The sequence below is a fragment of the Globicephala melas genome, chromosome 1, assembly GCF_963455315.2.
Source record: "Globicephala melas chromosome 1, mGloMel1.2, whole genome shotgun sequence".
NCBI lineage: Eukaryota > Metazoa > Chordata > Mammalia > Artiodactyla > Delphinidae > Globicephala > Globicephala melas.
Window position 1 is genome coordinate 185,890,953 of NC_083314.1, and position 22,287 is coordinate 185,913,239.

General features: G+C 66.2%; 1 protein-coding gene across 2 annotated transcripts; it reads right to left on the bottom strand.

Annotated features, from left to right (window-relative positions):
• Nucleotides 1-336: 336 nt before the first annotated feature.
• On the bottom strand, nt 337-20,832 carry ARHGEF16 (Rho guanine nucleotide exchange factor 16). 2 transcript variants are annotated; one of them, XM_030851914.3, is made up of 15 exons: nt 20,727-20,832; nt 13,501-14,104; nt 11,684-11,729; nt 10,428-10,597; nt 8,790-8,846; nt 8,175-8,335; nt 6,970-7,122; nt 6,664-6,793; nt 5,823-5,897; nt 5,398-5,490; nt 3,439-3,590; nt 3,069-3,257; nt 2,130-2,203; nt 1,516-1,617; nt 337-982 (listed from the first exon to the last, which is right to left on the bottom strand). In XM_030851914.3, exons 2-15 carry the CDS (start codon nt 14,083-14,085, stop codon nt 843-845), a joined length of 2,127 nt encoding a protein of 708 aa, XP_030707774.2. In that variant the 5' UTR covers nt 14,086-14,104; nt 20,727-20,832; the 3' UTR covers nt 337-842. The 2 variants fall into 2 exon arrangements, with proteins under 2 accessions (XP_030707774.2, XP_030707772.2); XM_030851912.3 differs by having other exon boundaries at nt 3,069-3,296.
• Between the last annotated feature and the right edge of the window lie 1,455 nt (nt 20,833-22,287).

A 22,287-nucleotide genomic window follows, 5' to 3' on the forward strand; every position in this document is an offset into this window, starting at 1 on the left:
GGTGAGGGATGAGAGGACACCGCAGAGGGGTTCCCACAGCCTCTGCCATGTCCCCGAGTCCCCCAGCCCCACCGGCCAGGCTCAGCCTCAAGGGGCTTCATGGGGATGGGCTTGCCCATGACGCTCCAGGTGGACAGGTGTGGCAGGCCCAAGGACTAACACAGGGTGACCATGAATGGGGGCCCAGTACAGGCGACCACACGGGGGGGGGACCAGTCCCGCCCACGGCACGTTGGGAATTTCTCAGGGACCGGTATGGCCTTCACTGGGGCTCACAAATTTGCAAATCCAGGTGTTAAAGAAGTACTTTAATGTCTCAAAGTCACAATTCCAGTGCTGGCTCTGCAGGGTCACCTGCCGGCAGCTGGTTCTCCTCTGGGAACATGGGGCAGCCCTGGGTACTCAAGGCTGGGGCAGGAGGGGTGCAGGAGGGCGAGCCCTCCAGGTCACCCATGCTCTTCTGAGGGTCGTCCGCCTCGATCACTCGCCCATGGCATAACTGCCCTGTGGGTGCACAGGGAGCAGGGCGGGGCAGCCAGGAGCTGGGGGACGGCGTGGCCAGCAAGCAGGCCTGGCTGGGCTCCTCCCAGGGACGCAGCCTGGGGTCAGGGCTGGCACGGCTCCTGAGCTTGCCGGGAGGATGCCCCTCCTGCGGGCGTGTGGCCTTCCTCCTCGGAAGTGTCCGGAGCCTGCGCTGCAGCCCATGGGGCCTTGGGAGGCCAGGGAGCTTCCAGGCCCTGGGGGCAAGCCCACTGCGCTCCCTGGGGATGGACTCCACTTGCTGGAGTGTGGACCAGCGCTGCACGGCCGCAGCCCGGCCCGGCGAGGTGCCGCAGGCCCGGCTACACGTCCGTCTCCACCCGCAGCCGCTCCATCCTGCGCATGTTGTCCTCCACGGCCACGCGGCTCGTGATGCTCCGGGCTAAGTCCTCAGGGAACCAGCCCGTCTCTCCATCCCGCAGCCTCTCGCCATAGAGCCATCCTGGACCCAGACCCGGGGCAGGTGAGAGCAGGCTCCTGGGCACCAGGCAGGGGCCCCCGTGTCGGCTCCCCCTCGGAGCTGCTGCTCCAGAAGACGCCAGGGCCAGGCATCGCTCGGAGCAGACCCCCCTCCCCGTCTTGCCCCAGGTCACGTGGCACCTGGGCTTCCATCAGGTGCTCGGCCCCAACTCTGGGCTCAGGGGCTGAGCTCACGCCAGCCAGCCTGCTCCGTCCTGTGCAGGTACTTGCAGGGGCCACCCTCCCGCTTAGGATACAGAGTGACCAAGAACCCACTTCTGGTCCTGCAACTCGGGGACATTTGAGACGTCCTTGAAGGAGGGTACTGAAGGGGGCCCTGGAATCAGGCCCACTGTGAGTACATGCCTACTTCCAGGGTGGGGGCTCTCAGGGCAGCTGACCATGCCAGGTGCTCTGGACCCTTGCTGGGGCCCCCAGGCTCTCACTCAGCACTGGCCTGCCCGGCCCCTCCCACCTGCCCCACGTGCCTCCCCCAGGCCCATCCCCTGTGCTCACCGTCCTCTTGCTCCAGGACCAGGACCACATCTGCCTGCTGCAGTGTGATCTCGTCCGCCTGCTTGGCCAAGTAGGCCTTGGTGATCTCCACCTGGAGCAGGTCTGGCAGGGAGGGCAGGCCTCAGGAGCACGACTATTCCAGGGAGGGGGTGGGCTCCAGTCCCAACACACCCCCTGTGGCTTGGTCTCGGTGGGGCCCAGGGGCCCCCAGGTGTCCCAGCACACGGTCACGTGGCAGCTTCCCTCTGGCTAAAGCTGGGAGCCCTCCGGAGGCTGCAGGACCTGCTGCTCCCACTTTCAGGGCCCAAATGCCCAGCACCAGCAGAGGGTGCACCCAGCTTCTAAGGGGCCAGCCCACTCCAGCTCCTTGGCCTCAGTTTCCCCAGCTACTGAGCAACAGGGAGGATGAGGCCCTGAGACAGCGCTGGGCCTGTGTGTGCAGATAGACACACACGTACCTGGGGCTGGGGCCCCTTACCTGGCAGGTCACCCTGGGGGCAGGCTGTGGGGTGGACAGAGGGCTGGACAGCACCTCTCCCCTTCAGGCCCACCCCCCACCCCAGGGCCGGGAAGGGGTTGTGAGCCCTGCTGCGTTCGGGGGGGCAGGCGCTTACCTCCTTTGTTAGTGGGGTCTGGCTGCCGCCTCTCCCAGTGCGTGAGTGCTGTGATCCACCGCGCGCGGCCACTCCTGGGGGCAGAGTGCACGTGAGCGAGGCCGAAGGCCGATCCTACCAGCTGACGACCTTTGCTTCACGCTCCCCACCCAGTGTGGCATGGTGGGAGGGTCGGGGTGTCCCTGAGCCCCCCACAGCCTTCGAGGTGGGAAGGCAGTGGGATGAAGGATTACGCTGCCCGGGCACACTTTGGTGAGCCGGCCGGGAGCTGGAGGTGTAAGTGGGTGGCCCCTCTGGTCTCCCTGACCCATTGTGCTGGGGGCCGAGGCGCAGGAAGTCACAGGCTCGGGAAGGAGCGGCAGGCAGGCCTCCCCCAGGCAGGCTGACCCCGAGTCACATCTGGCCAGGGACATGGAGTCGGGCAGTGGCTGCACCCACAGGGCCCAGGCCACCCTGCTTCCTGGCGCTGGACCCCAAGCGCCCTGCCCCGTCAACTTGCTGTTAGCAGCGCTCAGCCTCAGCTTCCCACCTGGAAAGGGGGCCGTGCTGGAGGAAGCGTGGAGACCCAGCCAGCACCTTTCTGTGCGCTGGTCCCCCCACCGTCTGCCCTCACTGCCCTGCATGGCCCCCACCCTGTGCTCCAGCCCCACTTTCCTCCTGGCAGGGGCCTCCTGCCTCACGGTCTTTGCACTGCCGTGCCTCTGCTGCAGGCCCCTCCCCAGGGCCCCCACCCAGTGCTCCCTCCCCTGCCTTGTTTCTCCTTGGACACACAGGACAGTTCGGCCACGTATTTTGCAGCTGGCGTGTCCCCCTCCCGGGAGTGTGAACTGCTTAAGGACTAAGCCGTCCCTGGCACAGTGCAGTGCCCAGAACCCTGGATCAGGCATCCCGTCCCCACGGAGCTCTCAGGATCACCCCCGCGGAGCCCTCCCATCTTACGCTGAGTCGGAGGATAGCAGGATCTTCTCCTGGCGGCCCTCACTGTTGTGCAGCAGGGTCAGCTGGAAGGTGTGCGGTACGAAGGAGCTGCGGTTGCCGCCCCCCGGCAGAGAGGCCTCCGAGGGCTCCATCTTCTGGACCTGGATGTGGTCCAGCTGGGCGTAGTCCTGGACCAGGAAGCTGTCCTCACTGCAGGGAGACAGGCGGTCGGCCAGATGCTGCAGAGGTCTGTGGGCAGCCCGAGGGCCAGTCAGCCGGAAGGATGCTCTCGAGAGCTGGCCCCAGCCCACCTCCCCGGCTCCAAGGCCACGGCTGCCGCCTGCTCCCCGTCACAAGGCCACGCCGCCTGGCGACCATGGGCGGGGCCCACCTCTTCTTCTTGGTGACCACGAGGACGTCGTTGAACAGGAACAGGTAGCATGTCGGCCGGCTGGAGAGTTTTCGGAAAAGCCCGGTTTCTTCCACCACGAAGAGCTCCCCGCGCTTCAGCAGCCAGCGGGAAGCAGAGATCAGCGGGAGGGACTGGGGGCAGAGCGGACACAGGGGTGAGTCCCGGCGGGGTGGCAGGGATGTGCAGCCATGGGGACTGAGCCCTGCCTCTGGGAGCGGGGTGACCAGGCCTCCCTGGGCTGCACCGAGGAAGGGAGTGTGACTGTCCAGGCCTCATACAAAGGGCTGTTCAGGCCGCGGACAGGAGCTCAGGGGGTGGCTGCTCTGGGCCTGGCCCGGGCCCAGACCTTGTGCAGCAACCTAGGACAGGCCTGCCCTGCTTCCAGCCAGGCCCAGGGGCCCACAGGGCACCTACCGAGGGCTGCCCTCAAACCAGGGCACGAAGGCTGCTCTGGGGAAGCCTCCTGGCCCGCCTCACACCAAGCAGGGGGTTCGGATCGCTGCTTCTACGCAGGCTGTGAGGAACCCCTGATCTGCGGGGCCACCTCTGGCATCCAGGGGCCTCTGCTGCAAACGGAACTCCCTCCCCTTCCGCGGCCCAGAGAACAGGCCCGGCTAAGGCAGACACCCCTGCCTCCGCCACATGGGTCCCATGTCGCCATGGCCGGTGCTCAGACAGCCTTCCGCCAGCAAGGCTGGCGCTCTGGCCTGTCAAGCCGGAAGGGGAGGGGCAGGCAGGGCAGGCTTGGTGGGGACGGAGCCAGGAGGCCCTGCCCACCAGCCTCTGCCCCCCTGACATGCCCCACCGGACACCTCACCCCTCCCGGGGCTCTGAGCCCCCGCACCCCCACCTGGGCCAGCTGCTCTCCTGCCCTCATGCCCTCCAGTTTCGGGACGTGGGGGTTAGGGGTGAGAGGCCGCTCAGGGGTCAGCCAGGCCCAGGGTCGCGTCTTTGCTCTGGTCGGGGCGTATTTCACCGCGAGCGTGACATCTGCTGCCCGGCCGAGGCGCTCAAGACCCCGGCCAAGGGTGTGGGCTCAGCGGGTCCGTGGCCGTCATCACCCAAACGCCTCCTCTGTGAAGCCACCCTGACTCACCCCAAGGAGCCTGCGGCCCTTGTCGGAGCCTCTGTGCCCTCCCTGCCCGGCCCTCCGGCCCCGCCCACGGCACTGGTTCCCATCGGCTCCGGCCTGCCGGCCGCCTCTGGGAACTAGAGGTCAGCAGCTCAGCCTGATTGATGATAAGCTGGGGCCGGGCCCACAGAGCTGCCCCGGGGACCCTCCAAGTCTCCTGCCCCCCCCCTGCACGCCCACAGGGCTCTGCTGCAGCCAGGCTGTGGGGGGAGGGGAGAGCCAGGGCAGTGGGGCGGGGCAGAGGCTGCCTCCGGGCCCTGATTCCAGAGAGTTGCTGCTGGGGCAGCGCCTGGACGGCACAAGGATGGGCTAGTCTGTGGGATGGTGGGGAGCCGTGTGGGCAGAGGTCTGAGCTCTGCTTGCTTGGGTGGAGCTGTAGGCTGCCTAGACCCCCGCCCCCAGGACCAACAGACCCATCCTGGCCCCAGCGGGAAGCCTGAGCTGGCCCTGAGGTCGTCCAGCCCCCGCTCCCAGCACAGCTGACGAGGAGCCTGGGCCCAGGCTGAGCCCTGCCGCTGGGCCTGCCACTGGCTCCCCGTCACCGGCCCCGGGGTCTGCCCTCTGCCGCTGCAGACCCACCGCAGGCAAGGGGGCGGTGGAGCTGAGACCTGAGGCCGAGGAGCACGCGCTCAGGTGGGAAGAGGCCTGGAGAGGTCGAGGCGGAGGCCCAGCCCTGGGCTTCACCGGCGGGGGGCAGGGGGTCACCCCCAGAGGCCTCTCTCCAGCCTGCACGCTGGGGGGCGGTGACCCCTGACCGCACAGAGCCGGGCCGGGGGACAGGTCAGGGGCCGCTGGGGCCCGCCTACCTTGACCTTGCTGAAGTCCAGCTGCGTGTGCAGCGTGTACATCTGCTCCATGCGCTCCATCCGGTGGGCCCCCTCGTTGCACTGCTTCACCAGCTACCGGGCATGCACGCGAGAGCAAGTGCTGAGGGCCGGCCCACAGCCTGGCGCCAGACCCCACGCCCGCCCCGTCCAGCCTAGCCTGGCCCCCCGCGGCAGCGGCCCTCACGGCTGTCCTGGTCCCTGCCCCGCCCCGGGCTCAGCGACTGTGTGAGCGGCCCTCTCTCTGAGCCTCAGTTTCCCCACCGGCACCATGAGGGGCTTGCGAGGGACCGTCTGGAGACCCTCTCTGCCCCGCCTTCAGGGTCTCTGCCGACGGGTGGGCGTGGGGACAGAGCTCGGGGCTGGGCTGGGGCTGGGCGCCGCCTCCCCTACCCTGGACCCCTCACCTTGCTGATGGCCTTGAGTGCACGGCTGGCGGCCTTGTATCTCTCGGGGTGGCCCTGAGTCTTGAGGCAGAGTGTCTGCAGGAAGAGACCAGACGTGAGAAGCCACACGCAGCCTTCTGCACCCCGGCTCAGGGGCCTGCCTGGGGCAGGGGCTCCCCTACCAACGCCAGACCCCGGGGGGCACCCAGGCCCCACCCCTTCAGTTCTTGACTGTGGTGCTCCAGCCTGGGAGGCCCCTGAAGCCTCTATTTCTCCACTTCCCCGAGGGCCCGGAGGGTCTGATATCCTGTCTGCCTGGGATGCTGACCCGCTCTGCACGGGCCACACGCTGCCTCTCAGAGCTCAGCTGGGCTCCTGCCGTGTGCGGGCTCTTGTGTGCCTGTGTGTGTACGTGTACCTTTCACCCCACAAGGCCCGCTGCCCCATGAGCTGGCATCTCAGAGCACAAGCCACTCCAGGAAGCCCCTCGGAGCCCCTCCGTCCACAAAACGGGTCACCCCAGGCCCACGCCCAGGACAACTGGCCGAGGGTAGGGGGAGCAACAACGCTGACCGATGCTCGGCAGGGGTCTGGGTGACACCGGATCAGACTCAGGACACGAACGAACCCCGCAACCATCAAGCAGATGAACAGAATCCAGCAAGTGCTGGAGCAGCTCCCGGCAGAGGGAGCTCCACGGGCGGTGCTGCTGACAGCGGCCACGGCCACTGTGGCCGTTAAAGCCGTCCTGTGATTGTCCTCACGACCATACATGACAGACGCAGCGGGGGGAGAAGGTCAGGAAGGAGCCATGCTCTCTCTGCCTGCAGATGGACCCCGGGCCACCTCCCTGCGCACTCACGTCCGTCAGGAGGGGCAGCCGGGTCACCCTCTGCATGGGCAGGATCAGGAAGGAGATCATGGGCAGACCCCCGCACGCGGGCCGTTGCTCGATCTCCCTCAGGGCCTCTCGGAAGGCAGCGCTGCTGCTTCTGCAACAGAGAAAGGGGTTCTCAGCCGCGGCGGGAGGCGAGGCCAGTCCATCAGGAGAAATCGGGCGGAAGCTGCAGAAGCCGGGCTGCGAGCACCAACGTGCCCCGTGGCAAGGGGCCGGAGCTGCCCGAGGCCACCCCCGCCGGCCCCGTCCCGGGCCCCGGGGCCGGCTCACGTCAGCTGCTGCAGGGCGCGCTGCTGGTAGACCTCGTTGGAGCAGTAAGAGACGTAGGGGTGGAAGTGCTGCTCGGCGTGCTCCTCCAGGATGTCACTGACGTCCTCCACGCACACCTGCGCCCTGTGCCGCTTCTCCAGGTCCTCGAAGAACCTGTGGGAGCGACGGTGAGGCCCAAGGGCTGCTGGTCTGTCCATGGCCCTGCACGTGTGAGCGCACACATGCACACACACGCACACGCACAGAGCAAGGTTCCCAGATGCACCCACACCAGGTGCTGGGTGGGTCAGCTGCTAGGGCCCCCCTGGGAAAACCCCAGGACAGATCAGCTCCTAAACCTGAAGTAACTGGGCACACAGCCATGGCCAGATCCAAGGCCACTTCCTGCTAGAGTCTCGCAGACTCTAGCCAGCATCGTGGGGAGCAGACGGTAGGACAAAAAATTTGCCACTTTGACTGGATTCCCTGGGACTTGGGTCAGAATTGCCGGGAGCCGCCTGGAGCCCCGGCTGCCTCTGCCCGGTGCAAGGCAGGGGCAGGGGTTCTGCTCCTTGCAGGTGACTGGGGTCTGACACCTGATCGTCTCCCATATGCCTCACCCCAGTCTGCAAGGGGGCAGGAATGGGACCCACCCCCTCAGGTTACGGAGGGGACGCTGAGGCTCAGGGCGACGCCACAGGGTGTTATGGGGTCGCCTAGGGTGCAGGGCAGTGAGGGGCTGGACCCACATAGGTGCTACCTGGACCTCGCCCTCCATGGGAGTAAACACACACACACGCACACGCACACACTTGCTGCCACACACGCATGCACATGAACACACACACACACAGAGGCCCTGGCAGGCCTGCAGCTACACACCCGGCCCCTCCTCCACCTTCTGGCCCTGCAACCAGAGCCCTGGGCCAGGCACCAAACACCTCGGCCCGGAACACGACCCGGGGCTGCAACTCAAGGCCGCCTCTAGCCTGCTCCGTCCCGCGGGCACCTCACACCTCGTCACTGGCCCTCTGTGCTCGCACGTCCCCAGGGCCAGCTCTTGGTGGCCGCGGGCCCCGTAAGGTTCTCGCGCTCCCTGCCCCCCAGGGCTGCTCCAGGCCGTCCATCTGCACTCGCAGACCGGGGTCACCCAGAGCCCCAACCTCCCCACCCTCGAGAGCCTGCGCCATCGGGTGCTGGGCCGACGGGCTGGGCCCGGGCCTGACCTCTGGCTGGCGCTTAGCACGTCGGTGATGTTGGAGAAGAGGTGGTGGTGCTCTGTCTGGGTCATGGTCGCCCGCAGCTCCCGGGACTGCAGGAACTCGGCCACCAGGATGCCGAGGCTGTGCTGGTACGAGAACTCGGATATGAGGATCTCGAAGATGGCCTGGGGCGAGAGCAGAGCGGACGTTGGGGCAGCTGCGCCCGCCAGGCCCTGCCTGGAGCTGCCCTGCCACACACGGGGCCTGGCCCGGGTGCGCGGGTGACCAGTGCTCAGGCCGCGGGGAGATGATTGGGGGGCAGGGGGCAGGTCGGGACTCGGGCCCCCTGGACAGGATGCAGGCTGGGGCCGTCAGCACGGCCGTGGGGACGTGAGCCCGAGTCCTGGGCTTGCACTCTGGCTCGGGCACTGATGAGCTGTGGCGCTGGCAAGGGCTCCCACCCTCGCCCGGAAAGTGGGTAACGGTAGCCCCCCCAGCCCCACCCCAGCCAGGGCATCAGCCATCGCTGGGTACCGGGAGGCAGCCAATGGGCCAGTGGGCGACGTCGCCAGGGCTGTGGTCCCCGCGCCCCCCACCGGCGTGTCAGAAGCAGGGCCACGCCCCCAGCCCACCCCTCACCTCCTGCCTCTCGTGCTCCTCGGCGGGCAGCTTGTCCAGGATGCCCGACTCCACCACCTGAGGACGGCACGGGCTCGAGTCACCGGAAGCTCATCCTGCCACCGGGCCAGAGCCAGCACGGAGCCAGAGACGCTAGGCTGGCCGGGCGGAGCTGCACCTCGTGGGGCACCTGGACCGCCGAGCTGGCCTGTTCCTGCTCGGTCCCCTCACCCAGGTCTCTCTTCTCCAACGACACCTCCCCCCTCAGAGGGGCCCTGGGGCAGCCGAGGAAGGGCATGGGCGTCCGGAGGGAAAGGCCTCTCCAGGGATGGGACGGGGGCTCTGTCCCAAAGAGCTGCCGGGGGCTGGGAGGTGGTGGAGAGACTCAGAAGCACCCGGGAAAGCTGAGGGGCGTGCTGAGCACAGGGCCACGACTCAGGCACACCTGGGCCAGGTGAGCGAGCACCCTGCCCGGAGGTAGGGGTGACACCGTTCCAGCATGGCACACTGCCCCGCTCTCCACCCCTCAGGCCCCCTGGCCCCTGGCTGCCCCGGCTGGAGCGTGGCTCACTCGGCCACGGTATGCCCGCCGAGTGCCTGCAGAGCCTGCCGGGGGCGACCCTCTGCAGGACCAGGGCCACCCGACTCGTGCTCCCCTCCCCAGCGGGCTGGGCGGAGGCTGCCGGCAGTGCCTGAGCTGGGCAGGTAAATCCTACGCGTCCTCGGACCCAGAGGCTTGGCCGAGACAGCGTTTCTAGGATAAACTGTCCTGGACCCCACCCCTGACCCGGGAGGTCGCGCACAGGCACCTCCGGGCACGCAGCTGGCACCTGGCGGGTGGGAACACACGTGCACTTCCGGAACTTTCCGTCTGCCTGCCCTAACCCCGCCCCGTCCTGGGCCCTCCCTGGCCGGCGGGCCCCTGGATCTCGGTGGGCGGTCACGGTGCCTCGGCCCCTCTCCTGCCCCACGGGATGCAAATGAGGAGGCCTGTTGTACCGCAGACAGAGGAACAGCCAGACGCCCCTCCCTGCTGCCCCCGCGCCCACAGCCCGCACTGCAGCTCCGTCCCTCGGCTCCCAGGGGATGGCGTCAGGAGGCTGTCTGCCCCACGGCCAGCTGCGCCCTCCTGGGGTAGCGAGAGCTGCCTCCCTGGGTACCTGCTTGGAGCACCGGCGCCTCTGTCCCAGCCGCTCTCCACTGGGAACCCACAGCCCTGCGGGGCAGGGACCAGCCCCATTTTCAGGCGTGGAAGGTGAGGGGGCACCTGGCAGTGGCGCACAGCTCCGGCCGGGCCTCTCCCCTCCCCTCTGGTCTCCTCACTTGGACCCTCCTGGCACTTTCTGGGCACAGTCCCCTGGGAGGAGGTCCCCTGTGCCCCCAGGTCCCTACAGGTCAGCCTGAGCAGGGAGCTCAGGGAGGGTGAGGGGCTCACCCGTGGGACGACTGTCACACACACACAGATGACACGCCCCTAACCCCTCTCCCCACTGCAGCGACCACCCCCACGGGGCCCCGCAGGGCAGGGCAGCTCTGAGGCACCAGGAAGATCTCCCTGCCAGCTGGGCACAGACAGGGCGTTTCCAGGAGGCCGCTCCCCTCACCGGGAGGACCACCCATGGGGTCGGGAGAAGGGCCTCCTCGCCAGCCCGGCCCCACCTCTGGGAGCTGACTCCAGGTGACCTGGGGGGGCCGGTAGCTCTTGACCACGATGCGGGCATCCGCCTTTTGGGTCTCCTCAGGGCTGGAGGACTCATCGAGTAAGTCATCGTCGGACTCGTGGATGGTGTTCAGGCCTCGCTCCCGGATCTCCTGGTAGAACCGGGGATCTGGGGAGAGGGGGTGTGCGTCACCTGCAGGCCTGGGGGCTCTGAGCGGTCCTGGCACCCCAGGAACCCACACGCTGAGTCCTCCCGAGGAGGCCCTGAGAGCGTCAGGTGGTACAGGGCCCCCCAGAGCAGGCTCCCCTCAGGCCGGCTGGCTCCCGCGGCTGAGCTGGCCGAGCCCAGGGCAGGGGTGGCATCCCCGTGCAGAATGTGGCACCTTCAGACCAGGGCTGAGCCAACACATCAGAGAGTGGCACGGGCCAAACTGCACGGCCTTGGGGAGGGGACTGGGCAGCGGCCGTCCCCAGGTCGGCCGAGGGCGCTGCAGGCCGCCTCCTGAGAGCCCCCCGGCCCGAGGTGAGGTTTCCCGCTCTCCGGCTCTGCAGTGGCCAGGCGTTCAGCAGCCCCGCCGGGCGGGTGCGTGGCTCGGGACGGCCCTGAGGCAGCCCCTCCTCGCAGCTCCCTCCCGCCCTGGCTCCGAGACCTGGGGCCACTGCTGCTGTCCTGGGGGACGAGGCCCGATCCTGAGGCCTCCCCACGCCCGGACCTGTGGCTGTCCACAGAGGTTGGGGCTGGCAGGGAGGGGGCCCTTTCTGGCTGGGGCCCCTTACACCCACTGGCTGCTGCATCCAGGCTGGGCAGGCAGCTACCCGCCAACTCCCATGGGGTCCTGCTGGCATCCACCCCTCGGCAGGCTGAAGGCACAGCCCAGATGTCACCCACGGCCCCTGAGCCTTTAACACTGGGTCCCTGTGGCCTGTGTCTCTGCACCCCAGGCCCAGGGCCCTCTGCCTGGCCCTGGGCCCACCGGCAGGGCCTGGTGCACACAGTGTGCTTAACAAACATCTGCTGAGGGAGAGTGTGGAGGCTCTGTCTGCCCGCCGCCCCGGGACAGCACAGAGTCCAAGGGAACTTTCTAGGCCCATCAGAGCTGCAGGGTCAGACGGGCCACCAGGCCCTCCAGTCCCCAGAGGGAACCCATCCAGCACGTAGTTCTCCGTCTCCCCCAGGATGCCCGAGTGAGACCCGCCTCCCCAGGGCCCAGCCCGGCCGCAGCGCCGCCCGACGGCACCCCTTGGCCACACTCACCGTCCTTGAAGGAGCCCTTGTGTGCGCGTTTCCGCCCCAGCGTCTTCTGTGCAGAGAAACCCAGAGACACGGGCAGTCAGCAGGGAGGAGGGGCAGCGGGCAGCAGTCCCTGCACCTGGGCCCAGAGACCAGACCCTCCACATGTGACGCCACGCCCAACACGAGGGGCCTCTGCTGGGCATGGAGAAGGCGCTTAATAAATGTCGGCTCCACAAGGAGGCAGAGGCCAGGGCAGGTAGGACGGGGTGGGATGGGGCTCAGAGCAGGCAGGGCAGGTGACCAAGGGCTGGGCAGGCCCAGGAGGGCTGCCGAGAGGAGATGCTCGGGAAGGTGGGCCTGGAGGGAAGCCGAGGCACCACAGGTGTGGCTGGGAGATGGCCTAGAAGAGACACTGGGGTGGGAGCCAGGGCCGCACGGGGGCCCCACGAGCCCGGGACCTGGGGTGGCAGGAAGAGTAGAGCCTGGCAGGTTGGCGTCCAGCTCCAGCACAGGCCCGGGGCCCCAGCAGCTGCTGGTGGGGCTGCAGGGGTGAACTGGGGGCGGGCAGGGCTCTCAGGGCCCCATACCCTGGTCCTTCCAGTTGCCACAGAGCCCGCTTCCTTGGCTGGGACACCGTTTCCCCTGACCCCCAGCTGCACGGGTTCCAGGAAAGCGGGAGCTGGTTTCTCGAAATAAGTTGGAGCCTGAAACTCCCCGTGCTGGTCTGGAATGTGTGGTGCTCCCAGGTGCACCCGGCTCTCCCTGCTGCCCGCCCGGCACCCCCCAGCGCCCCTACCCCTTCCACCTCCAGGCCCGGGCACCCGCTGTCTCCGCAGCCCGTCCTCCACCTGGCTCCCATCCTGTGTCCACGCCTCTACTTTAACCCTCTCTTTTCCGGGACTCCTGACCCCCCCCCCGGCCCTGAGCTCCTGGGGAGCCCCACCTCTGTGCTCTCTCAGCACCCTGAGCACCCCCAGCCCAGCCCACGGGGCCCCACCACCCTGGGAGCTCTCCTGGGGCCTCTGCTCACTGGGTGCGTGAGGCCTCAGGAAACGTTGGCTGGCCGCATGAATCAAGCATGAATGAACAATGGACCCTGCAGGCCTGGCCCTGGGTGGGCGTGGAGGTGCCGGGGTCCAGGCTGTGCCCTGCCTCGCAGGCCAGGGGTGTCTCTAGCCCAAGGACAGCGGTCCTCCCTGCCCTGCCCCTCTGCACGCTGGGTCACCAGCATTCTGACAGGTGGTCTGGGCTTCTCCCCAGATCAGGGCCAGGGCTCATGGTCTGGGCAGAAGCCCGTGGTGGAGGAGGCCACCGGGACGGCGCCTGTGGGCACAGACAGCCCTGAGCCGGCGGTCAGGCAGGGCAGGGAGGGAGAGCGTGCAGGGCAGCATCCGACTTCCGAGCTGCCACAAGCCCTCCTGAGTCCCCGACGGGCGCCCCTCGGGCAGACAGATTCCAGGCCAGTCCATGCTGCAAAGCCATGACTGAAATCTGTCCTTCAGATGGGCTGGCTCCCCCTCCGTGCTCAGAGCGACTTGGAGAGAAGGGCTGGTTCCTCCCCGGGCTCCGCTCCCCGCTGTGGCTGAGAGCCGGGGTCCTGGCTAACACCTTCGGTCTTCCTGAGCCTCAGCTGCCTCATCTATAAAATGGGGACATTCACACTCTGCTCACGGCCCGGCTGTAGAGCTTAACTGGAATAAACCCTCCCAGGAGCCTGCACAGGTGCGCGGCTGCGTGATGACGGGAAGGTGTGTTTGGGCCCCTTCCCTGCCCACGAGCTCCCGAGGCCCCTTGAGGCACGGCCCCCGCCGCGTTGCCCAGGCCGACGAGCCCCCTACCTTATTTCTGGCCGCGGACCGAGCAGGAGGCTGGCTGGGCTCCTCGGCCAGGGCCGGGATCTTGGGGCTGAGCTGGACGGGGCCGCCCTCACCGCTGGGCGTCCCCAGCCCCTTCATGGCCGCCCGGTAGGATTGGTTCCTCAGATTTCGTCTCAGCATCCCCCCAGGACCCGTGTCCACGTCCATGTCGTCCAGGGAGAAGCTGGGGGCCGGGAGGAGCCGGGGGTCCCGCCGGGCAGCCTCTTTGCTGAGCATGGCCGCCCCAAAGCTCTGATGGCGGGCCGGGGTCTTAGCCTTGCTGGACACAGCCAGGCTCCGGGGGATCAGCTGCTGAGTGCCCATCTTGAGGGCTGCCGGGCTCTGCGTGCTCAGGACGATGGTCCTGGGCTCCTGGGCCTCAGGGGACGGCGACGGGGGCACCGGGGTGTCGGGCTGGAAGGCGGCATTGCTCCTGCTTTGCAGGGGGCCCCGGACCATCGGGAGCCGGGACGCTGGGTTTCCCTCGGTGTCGAGTTGCAGCTCCGAGTGGAAGCGGTGTTCCAGGAGCTTCTCCTCCAAGGAGCTGTCCGAGTGCTGCTGGGACATGCTGAGTGGCCGCGGGGACCTGGGGGAAAGGACAGAGGTGAGGGCAGCCCTGCTGCAGCCGGAGCCCGAGGTATGGCTGCCAGGATGTGGTGCTCAAAGGCTGGCTTCGCAGCTAGGAGCTGAGCTGCTACACCCTGGGCCTCGCTTTACAAATATGTAAAATGGGTACAATAATAAGTACCCAGCTTCCTGAGGATGCTGGGAAAGGTGGGGAGCTCATCCATGTAGTGCTTAAACAGGGACCTGGCCGCCGAGGGGCTCTGGTGTCACCGGTGCCGAATAGAAGGTTATCTGTGAGCCTCGAGAGGAGCGGCTGAAGGTTGAGAACTTCATACGACGCAAACCTAACGTGGGGAGAACTCACTCCTTTCATTCCTTCCCATTTACTTTTAATAAGAACAAGGATAGCCACCACTCACATGCTTCTTATAAATGCAGAACTTCTGAACGTTAAAATTACAAGGGCCGGGTAAGGGTGGAAGCCTTGTTCAGATGGAGAACTAAGATTCTAAGTCACCCGCCCAGGTGGTCCCGCTGGGAGGGAACCTCAGCTCAGAGCTACACCACCGCATCCCGTGCCACTTCCCCTGCGGACCTGGGGAGGACCGCTGACCCAGGAGTTTATCCAGCAGCTCTGTGGGGGGGGAGGGCATGCCCTGCTCTCTCCCACCTGGGTGCACGCAGCTGGAGGGGGCCAGGCCTGGGATGGTGGGCGCCACCAGGGACCCACTGTCTGTCCCTGGACCCACCCGGCGGGTTCCAGCCCGAGCACACCTCACACACACACCTTGGGTCCGGGTGCTTCCCTCTGGAGGTTCTGAGCTTCAGCCCAGGAATCCCTCTGACAGGAGGCTGGGAAGGTCTGGCCACATGGGGTAGCCTAAATCATGGCACAGCGGGAACAACTCAGGGGCCCCCAGAGGCCTGGCCCTCCGCCCTGCTCTGCTGCCCCAGCTCCCAGATTCTCTGGCTAAAAGCATCCCAGGAAGGTGTGAGCAGCTCAGCCTCCCGGGCTGCAGGGAGGGGCTGCCGCTGGAGCCCTGGCCACGCCCACAGCAGGAGGATGGCCCACGCATTCCTGGGGACGTTCTGAGTCCCCAGGCCTCCCTGGGCGCTGGCAGCCGTGGGTGGGTCTGCACCTTCCTGGGTCGCCCTCCCTGTGTTGACTTGGCTGCACTGTACCCAGGCCTGGCCGAGAAATGGGTTTCTTACAGGTTTCCATCTATGCAGGCCAAGCAGATGCACCCCAGTGGGCATCCGGGAGACGTCCAGCTCCTGAGCCCTTTCATCTAGCCACAGTGTATCTCCCACGGGGGTGGTTTACACTGTATAACACGGAGACTGTGGTGCCCGTGACCCCTGCCCGCCCCATCCCCTCATTCTTCCTCCTTCCTCTCCCTCCTCCCCGTCTCAGGCCCCAGGCCCGAGTCCCCTCCTCTGAGCCCAGGTCCCAGACCCAGCCAGTGGCACATGTCCTCTCCCGGGAGAGGGCAAAGGCTCTTCCGGAGCCGGAAGGTGCCAGACGGAGCCTGTCAGGCCAGCCCTTGCTGGGTGTGACCTCGGTTCCAAACAAGGCAGCCGCACCCACAGGCCTGGGGCGCCACCAGCCCGGGACCCAGGCCTGAAGGGGAGGGGCACTGTGCTAGGGGCGTGGGCCACTGCCCTGCTCTTGCATGAGCTCCAGGACCCGGGCCCGGCTGGAGCCGACTCCTGGGGCTGCAGCTGTCGCAGGACCCCTGTCTTCTTCCTCCCACTGCTTAGCTGATCACAGAGCTACCTGGGCATAGGTTCAAAGGTCAAACAGCACCGGGAGGAGAGACTTATCATCCAAGATAGGCGTCCCCTCCTCCGCGCCACCCCGTCCCCCACAAACCACCACTCCTGGCTTTTCAGCGTTCCCCCAGTTTCTAAACAAGCCCCACTCGCTATTTTGAGATCTCCTAGCCTGGGGCATCACTCACCCTCCCCTGGCTGTGTGAACGAGGCTCCGCCCCCCGCTCCGCCATGCCCCCGTGGGTGTTTGTGTTAGCCTGGCTGGTTAATAATTCTTTCTTGTTTACTGGCTGGCTTTCTTCCGGTTAATTTTCCCCCCCCCCCCCGTGCATTCCAGCGTCCCCGCCCTGGGCATCTGGATCGTGTGCTCCAGAGGGTCCAAGCATCAGTCCTCTCTCCCCAGGCCCTCCCTTCCCGGCTCTCAGGGCAGGAGCTCGGCCCCCTGACCCCCACACGGCATCCTGTCCCTCCCTTTCCTTCCTCCCACCCACTGAGCTGGGGCCCAGCCCCTGGCACCTTCCCAAGGCAGCATCAAGGGAAGGAGACCTCTGAAAATGTCTTCTTTATGCCTTTAGACTTCCACTGGAGATTATTTTCTTCCAGAATGGAGAAGCCTTCTTCCCTTGCCTTCCTGCTTTCACTGCCAACGAGACATCCGACGCCGGTCTGACTTCACCTCCTTGGTCACGACAGGAGGCTCTCTTTCCCCCTGCTCCGCTTTACCACCTATGGGGACAGGCACGGCGACGGATCCACGTTCACTCCCTGAGCCACAGGCTTGTGCGTCCTTCCCACCTGTTTTAGGTCCGCGTGTTTTCCAGTGCTATTTTTTTGATAAATTCTCCCACCTCCGTTTGCTCTGGTCTCCTTCTGGAACAGCCTTTAGTGAGAACCCCTCACTTCCGACCTCTTCTCTCCTTCTCCTTCATCTCTTGTTCCCCTTTGTGGGAGATTCCCACCTTTCCACCAAACGATTGTTGTTTTCCTGGTCCCACGAAGAGCTCTCTCTTGCTCTTTATGCAGAGCAGCCTGTTCTTGTTTCGCGGATGCCACATCCTCTTTCAATGTCCCAGTCAGCTGTCGGCTCCCATTTAGGAGACAGGCGTGTTCTGGTGGGAGACCCGTGTGCCCTGTGAGCACACACACGTGAGCGCACACACGTGAGCACATGCTTCTGCCTGGCAGGCTCTTTGGGACTCCCCACAGGGTCCATGTCTGGAGGCTTCTCCTCCAGCCACCTGGCTCTAAGAGCATCTCTTCCCGCATCCTCACTGGACGCTGGCCCTTGCTTGGTGTCCTGCAGCCAGTGCAGGGGAGGGCCGAGAGCACAGTCGCGATGGCGGCCATGTTCTATGGGCAGCAATGCCACTGAGACAGAGAGACCAGACACCCGGCAGTGACCACTCGAGCCACAGAGGCAGGTCTGCTCCCCAGCAAAGGCAGCCCTGGGAAGCTCCCCCACCGATGCCCACGGCAGCGAGGGCCGCGTGCTGTCCGTATGTCCCTCTGTCTCCCTGACGAGCCTGTGTGTCCTTCAGGAGCAGGGATGATTTCCTGTCTGCGTCCCCACAAACAGTTGGGCTCAGTTCGCAAGCTGAGTGTGAACGCTGGTACCGTGGGCACCTGCTGGCTCTGCTCTCCCTGGAACCGTGTCTCCCTGAAGAGGCCTGGGTCTTCCACGTGGAGAACTACAGCCCACTTGATACTTTGCTCCAGGTGTGCCGAATCCACCAGGGCAGCTCCACAGGAGCTTCTGGACCCATCTGTGCCCCCTCCTGGGTGACGCCCTGCTGTTTCTGCTCAGGGTGGGCTGGGGAGGGCCCCTTACGGCTGAGCCCTGGGAACCACAGCTTCTCCCTTTGCCACTAAGCAGCCCTTCCCGGTGTCCCCAGCACACGTGCAGGGGTGGGTAAGGGACAGGCGGGGCTTGGGTGGGAGGAGCGGGGGCTGGGAGTCCACAGGTGGAGGTGGGGGAGGTCTCTGGCAACCTCAGGTGACCCGACCCAGCCTGTCTGGTCCTACGTTGCACTTGGCCCTGCCCTGGCTCTGCATTTCACGCTGGCCTGGCCCAGAGGGCCCCTTGCAGCCCAGCACCCCTGGAGCCCTCGTTTTTCCTGACAGATGGGCTTCCCAGGACCCCGGCAGGCTCTGCACCGTCCCTCCTGCTGCCCTGAAGAACACAGCCCTCCTGGCCTGGGCCTGGGGCTCCGGTCGCAGCAGCTCTCACAGCCACCAGGACCCAAACCGCACCGAGTATGGGACCTGCCACCCCTTGGGTGACGTCACCACAACACCTCCATCCATGGGACGTCTGTCCCTCTAGGTCCAGCTGACGGGACCCTGCCTGGCGGGGCTCGGCCTCCCTGGCACCGTGCACACGACCCCATCTTTGCTCAGACAAACTTGACCCACGATGATGGCCTTGTGTTCGGGTAATTCTGCCTGGCCAGGTTCCAGACCTGGAGTCACATGGAACGTGGGGCAGGATTTGGCTTCGTAAACCCTGCAGCACGTAGCAGACACTTCTGTCTGCAGGGTGGCCGGGGGCAGCTGGGGGCTCTCAACCGGAGCGGCGTGGCCCCCCGGGGGACACTTTGCCGAGCCCGGAGACATTCTTGGTGGTCACCGCTGGGGCTGAGCTACCAGCCTCTTGTGGGCAGAGCCCAGGGACACTGCTCAGTACCCTACAGGGCCCAGGACCACCCATGACAAGGAATCATCCGGAACAAATGTCTGCAGTGCTGAGGTAGAGAAGCCTCGGTCCAGCTAACTGGAGAGTCACCCGCCTCCCTAGAGGTTGGGAAGACCCGCCTGGCCGTCCTCAGTCCCGGACACAGCCTGGCAGTGGGAGGGGCAGTGGCAGGCCTCGTGCTCCTCCCACCCCGAGCAAAAGCCTCCTGCTGTCTCCTTCCTATGATGCCTCCGGGCACCGGCAGGCTCAGCCCGCAGTGCCCACCCAGACAGGCCACCTGTGGCTCCCACTCCCGGCTCTGAATCCAGCCGCCCCATAAACCCAGCCCCTGTGCCAGGCTTGGCTGGCACACACAGTGTTTCCCCAGAGGAGCTCCGGATAAGAAATCAGAGCCCTGACTCCGCCAGGTAGCCTGGACAGGTGACCACGGGTGTCCTATAAACACCTTCTCTCCTTGTGTGTCTAGCCCCTCAGGGATCTTCTGGACGGCAGGCATTTCCCTGCTCTGCTAGGTGAGGAAACCAGGAGCAGAGGGAATGTGACCTGCTGAGGTCAGGCTGCCGGTCAGCGGAGAGCTGGGCAAGGAGCCAGGCGCTGTCCTGACCCAGATCACTGCCCCAGTGGGCCAGCTGGGTGAGTGGCGACTCTCACTAGAAATAAAGATGCTGGTACAGGCGGCCGGTCGCCCAAGAGCGACAACGGCCACAGGCGAAAGAGAGGGGCAGCTGAGATCCATTCAGAAACTGAAACTAGAATTCCAGGACCCAGCCGCGGGGAGTGGCCGTGCCCATCGGGTCACGCACAGACTGGCATCTCAGGGGCCCCGCCGGCAAGCCACGTCACGCCACCTCACTCTGCACCTGGTTTCCTCTCGTGTTGGTGAAGAGCGTCTCCCGTGTAGGGTGAGAGACACCCCCTGTCCCGAGCCCCTGGGGAACCAGAGCCCTTGTGGAACAGAGATGCCCCTGCCCTGCACAGATTCCTCCCCTGCAGGTGCCCAGGTAGGAGGGGGAGGGGCCTCCGCCAGCTCACTCCCCCCTGCCAGGAGAGCTTGGGAAAGCCCTGGGCAGTGCCCGTGATGTGATGCTGGCTTCTGCGGCCCATGGGCATCTGCAGGGTGGTAACCAGAAGAGGATCCAGCTGCAGCTGAGTCAGCACCCTCTAACTGCTCCCATTTCACGGAGCAGGAAACTGAGGCCCAGGGGGCTTAAGTAACAGGTTACACAGAGCCGGGATTTGGACCTGGGGTCCCCGCCCTTAAGCACTAGGCAGCAGGGGTGCAGGGTAGACTGGTTGGCCTGACAAGCGCCCACTGGGCCGCCACCAGGAGGTGCAGACTGTTCACCTCCAGGTCAGACGCAGAGCTCCCGGCCGCCCCCCCACCGCGTGCCCGCTGCTGGGCTGAGGTCCACACAAATCTCAAAAAGATCCTTGCTTCCCGGATGCAGAAACGGAGGGTGGGCAGCTAAGCCAGGCGTCCGTCCTGGCAGTAAGCGGGACCCACAGCTTTGGGAGCCGAGCCCCGCCCTCCTCCCTTCCCCCTCCTTCTTAGCGGGATGGGATGCACGCCAGGACCCCTCCCTGCCGCCGAGTCTGCCTACCAGAGTGGGGGAGGAGTTTGTTCCCAGTTTGATGTGGGGAGGGGGTCCTCATTCTTGGGGCTGCTACTCCTGGTGCCAAAGCAGGTTTGGGCAGCAGATTCTCCCGGGTTGCTGGGAGGGTCGTTCCGTGCGCACCCTGCCCCGCCTTTTCAAAGGTCCTGGGGCTCCCTAGGGTATCTCAGCCCTGATGCCCCAGTGGGAGCTCTGGCTGCGAGTCCCGTCCAGGGCGAGGGAGTGTCCCCTAGGGCTCAAAGGAGGGGAGGAGCAGGGAGCTGGGACGCCCGAAGCCCAGGGGAGCGGGGTGGGGGGGTCAGAGGTCAGGGGCTCTAGGTCCAGCCAGGCTCTGTCCCCTCCCACAGCCCCCGCTGGGCAGCCACCGCGGAGGCGGGCAGCCGCAGAGTGACGCGGCCCCCGGGGCAGGGCTTGCGGGAAAAGCGAAGGGGAGGAAGTGCGCCCTCGGCCTTGCCAGCCCCCTCCCCAAGGCTCATCCCCACCACCTCGCTCACCCGTCCCTTCCCAGGCCCACCTGTCTCCCAGGCTCACCTGTTCCCCCGTCACCTGTCCCCCAGGCTTACCTGCGCCGTGGGGCGGAGGACAGAGCTACGAGCTCGGCGGCCGACGGGGGCCGGTCCACCTCCAGGCTCTGCAGGCCCCGAGCTCTGTCCCGGCCGCTCGGTCCCTCCCTGTCCCCGCCCCCCCACTTCCTGTGCGGCCCTGCAGGAGGCGGCAGCGCTCCGGCCCCACCAGGTGGGCGGCCAGGTGGGCAGGGCGCGCGCCAGGCGGCTCCTGCTCCGAGTGCCGGGCGGGAGGGGCCGGCGGGGCGCGCCCCAGGTACCTGGCTGCGCAGCCTGCGTCACTGTCCCCACCTGGCCAGCCGGCGCCCACGTGACCTGCAGCCGAGCTGCCTCGGCCTCCGAGTCCCGATTGGAGTCGCCCTTCTGGGACCGCCCTCCGCCCTTCGCCCTCCACGCCCACCGCCTCGGGCCTGGCGTCGCCTGCCAGGGTGACGCCAGGGCTACCCGGCTTCACCCCTCTGCGACTCTGCATTTCTCCTTACGGGCCCGGCTCTGCTGCCCCCTCCTCCAGGAAGCCCTCCAAGAAGCCGACCAGCCCAGCGGGGAATCGGAGGTTTGCAAGGCCTCCACTGCTCCAGAAAGGGCCCCACCTTTGCAGAATGGCGGCCAGAGGGCAGCCCAGGAGCTCTGGAGAACTCTGGCTGCCTTCAAGGTGTTTGCTTTGTTTCCATCACCCCCATTTTACAGATGAGGTTCCTGAGGCCTGGAAAGTAAGGTGCTTGCCAGCCGGCACAAAATTGAGTCTGGACTCCAAGCCTGCCCTTCCCAGGCCTTGTTTAGGGTGGGTCCCCTGGGCAGAGGCTGCAACAGCCCCCCAGCTGGGGTTTCCGGAATCAGCCTTCCTGGCGCTGCAGGAGATGCTGTGGGCGGGGACAGGCGGGTTTCCACTCTGAGCTTGGGCTGACCTGCCAGTCAGCCAGGCAGGGAGCCCCCCTGCCATGCCACCTGCCCTATGTCACCCACCACCCCAAATCCCAGCTCAGACCAGCCCAGGGTGGCAACAGTGGAGCCAGCTCTCAGCACACTCAGGGACTGCCCGTTACTTCCTCCATCAAGGGCAGAGGCCTCAACTTCCCCGTGAGGCCCACCCCATTGCCCACACTCTGCCTGTGCAGCCCGCAACTTCCCAGCATTCCCTTCTCTGCAGGGGGAGAAGGCAGCCCAACCCAGGAGACCTGCAGCACCACCTCCCTGTGCGAGGAGCATCCTTCCTGCCCCACGGGGCCAGGGGATGAGCTTTGGCCCAGGAACCTGGAGCAGAAACTTTTAGAGCCATTGCCTGTGCCTGCTGGGTCCCCCGGGCCTTTGCTTCTGCCAGGAGAGGGTCTCCAGCCCCAGAATGAGGAGCCGAGTGGAGCAGAGCCACTGCCACTGTTGGAAGCTCCTGACACGGGGGGCGTGTTTGTTACAGCAGCACAACCTGCTGGAAGCTGGCTGATGTTGATGCCTTCATCTGGGGCCAGCCCAAGGTTCATCTCCAGCAAGCCTTCTCCTCCTTCCTGCTTTCCTCCTACTTTACTCTTAGGTATTTATTGAGCAGCTACTGTATGCTGACTACTGC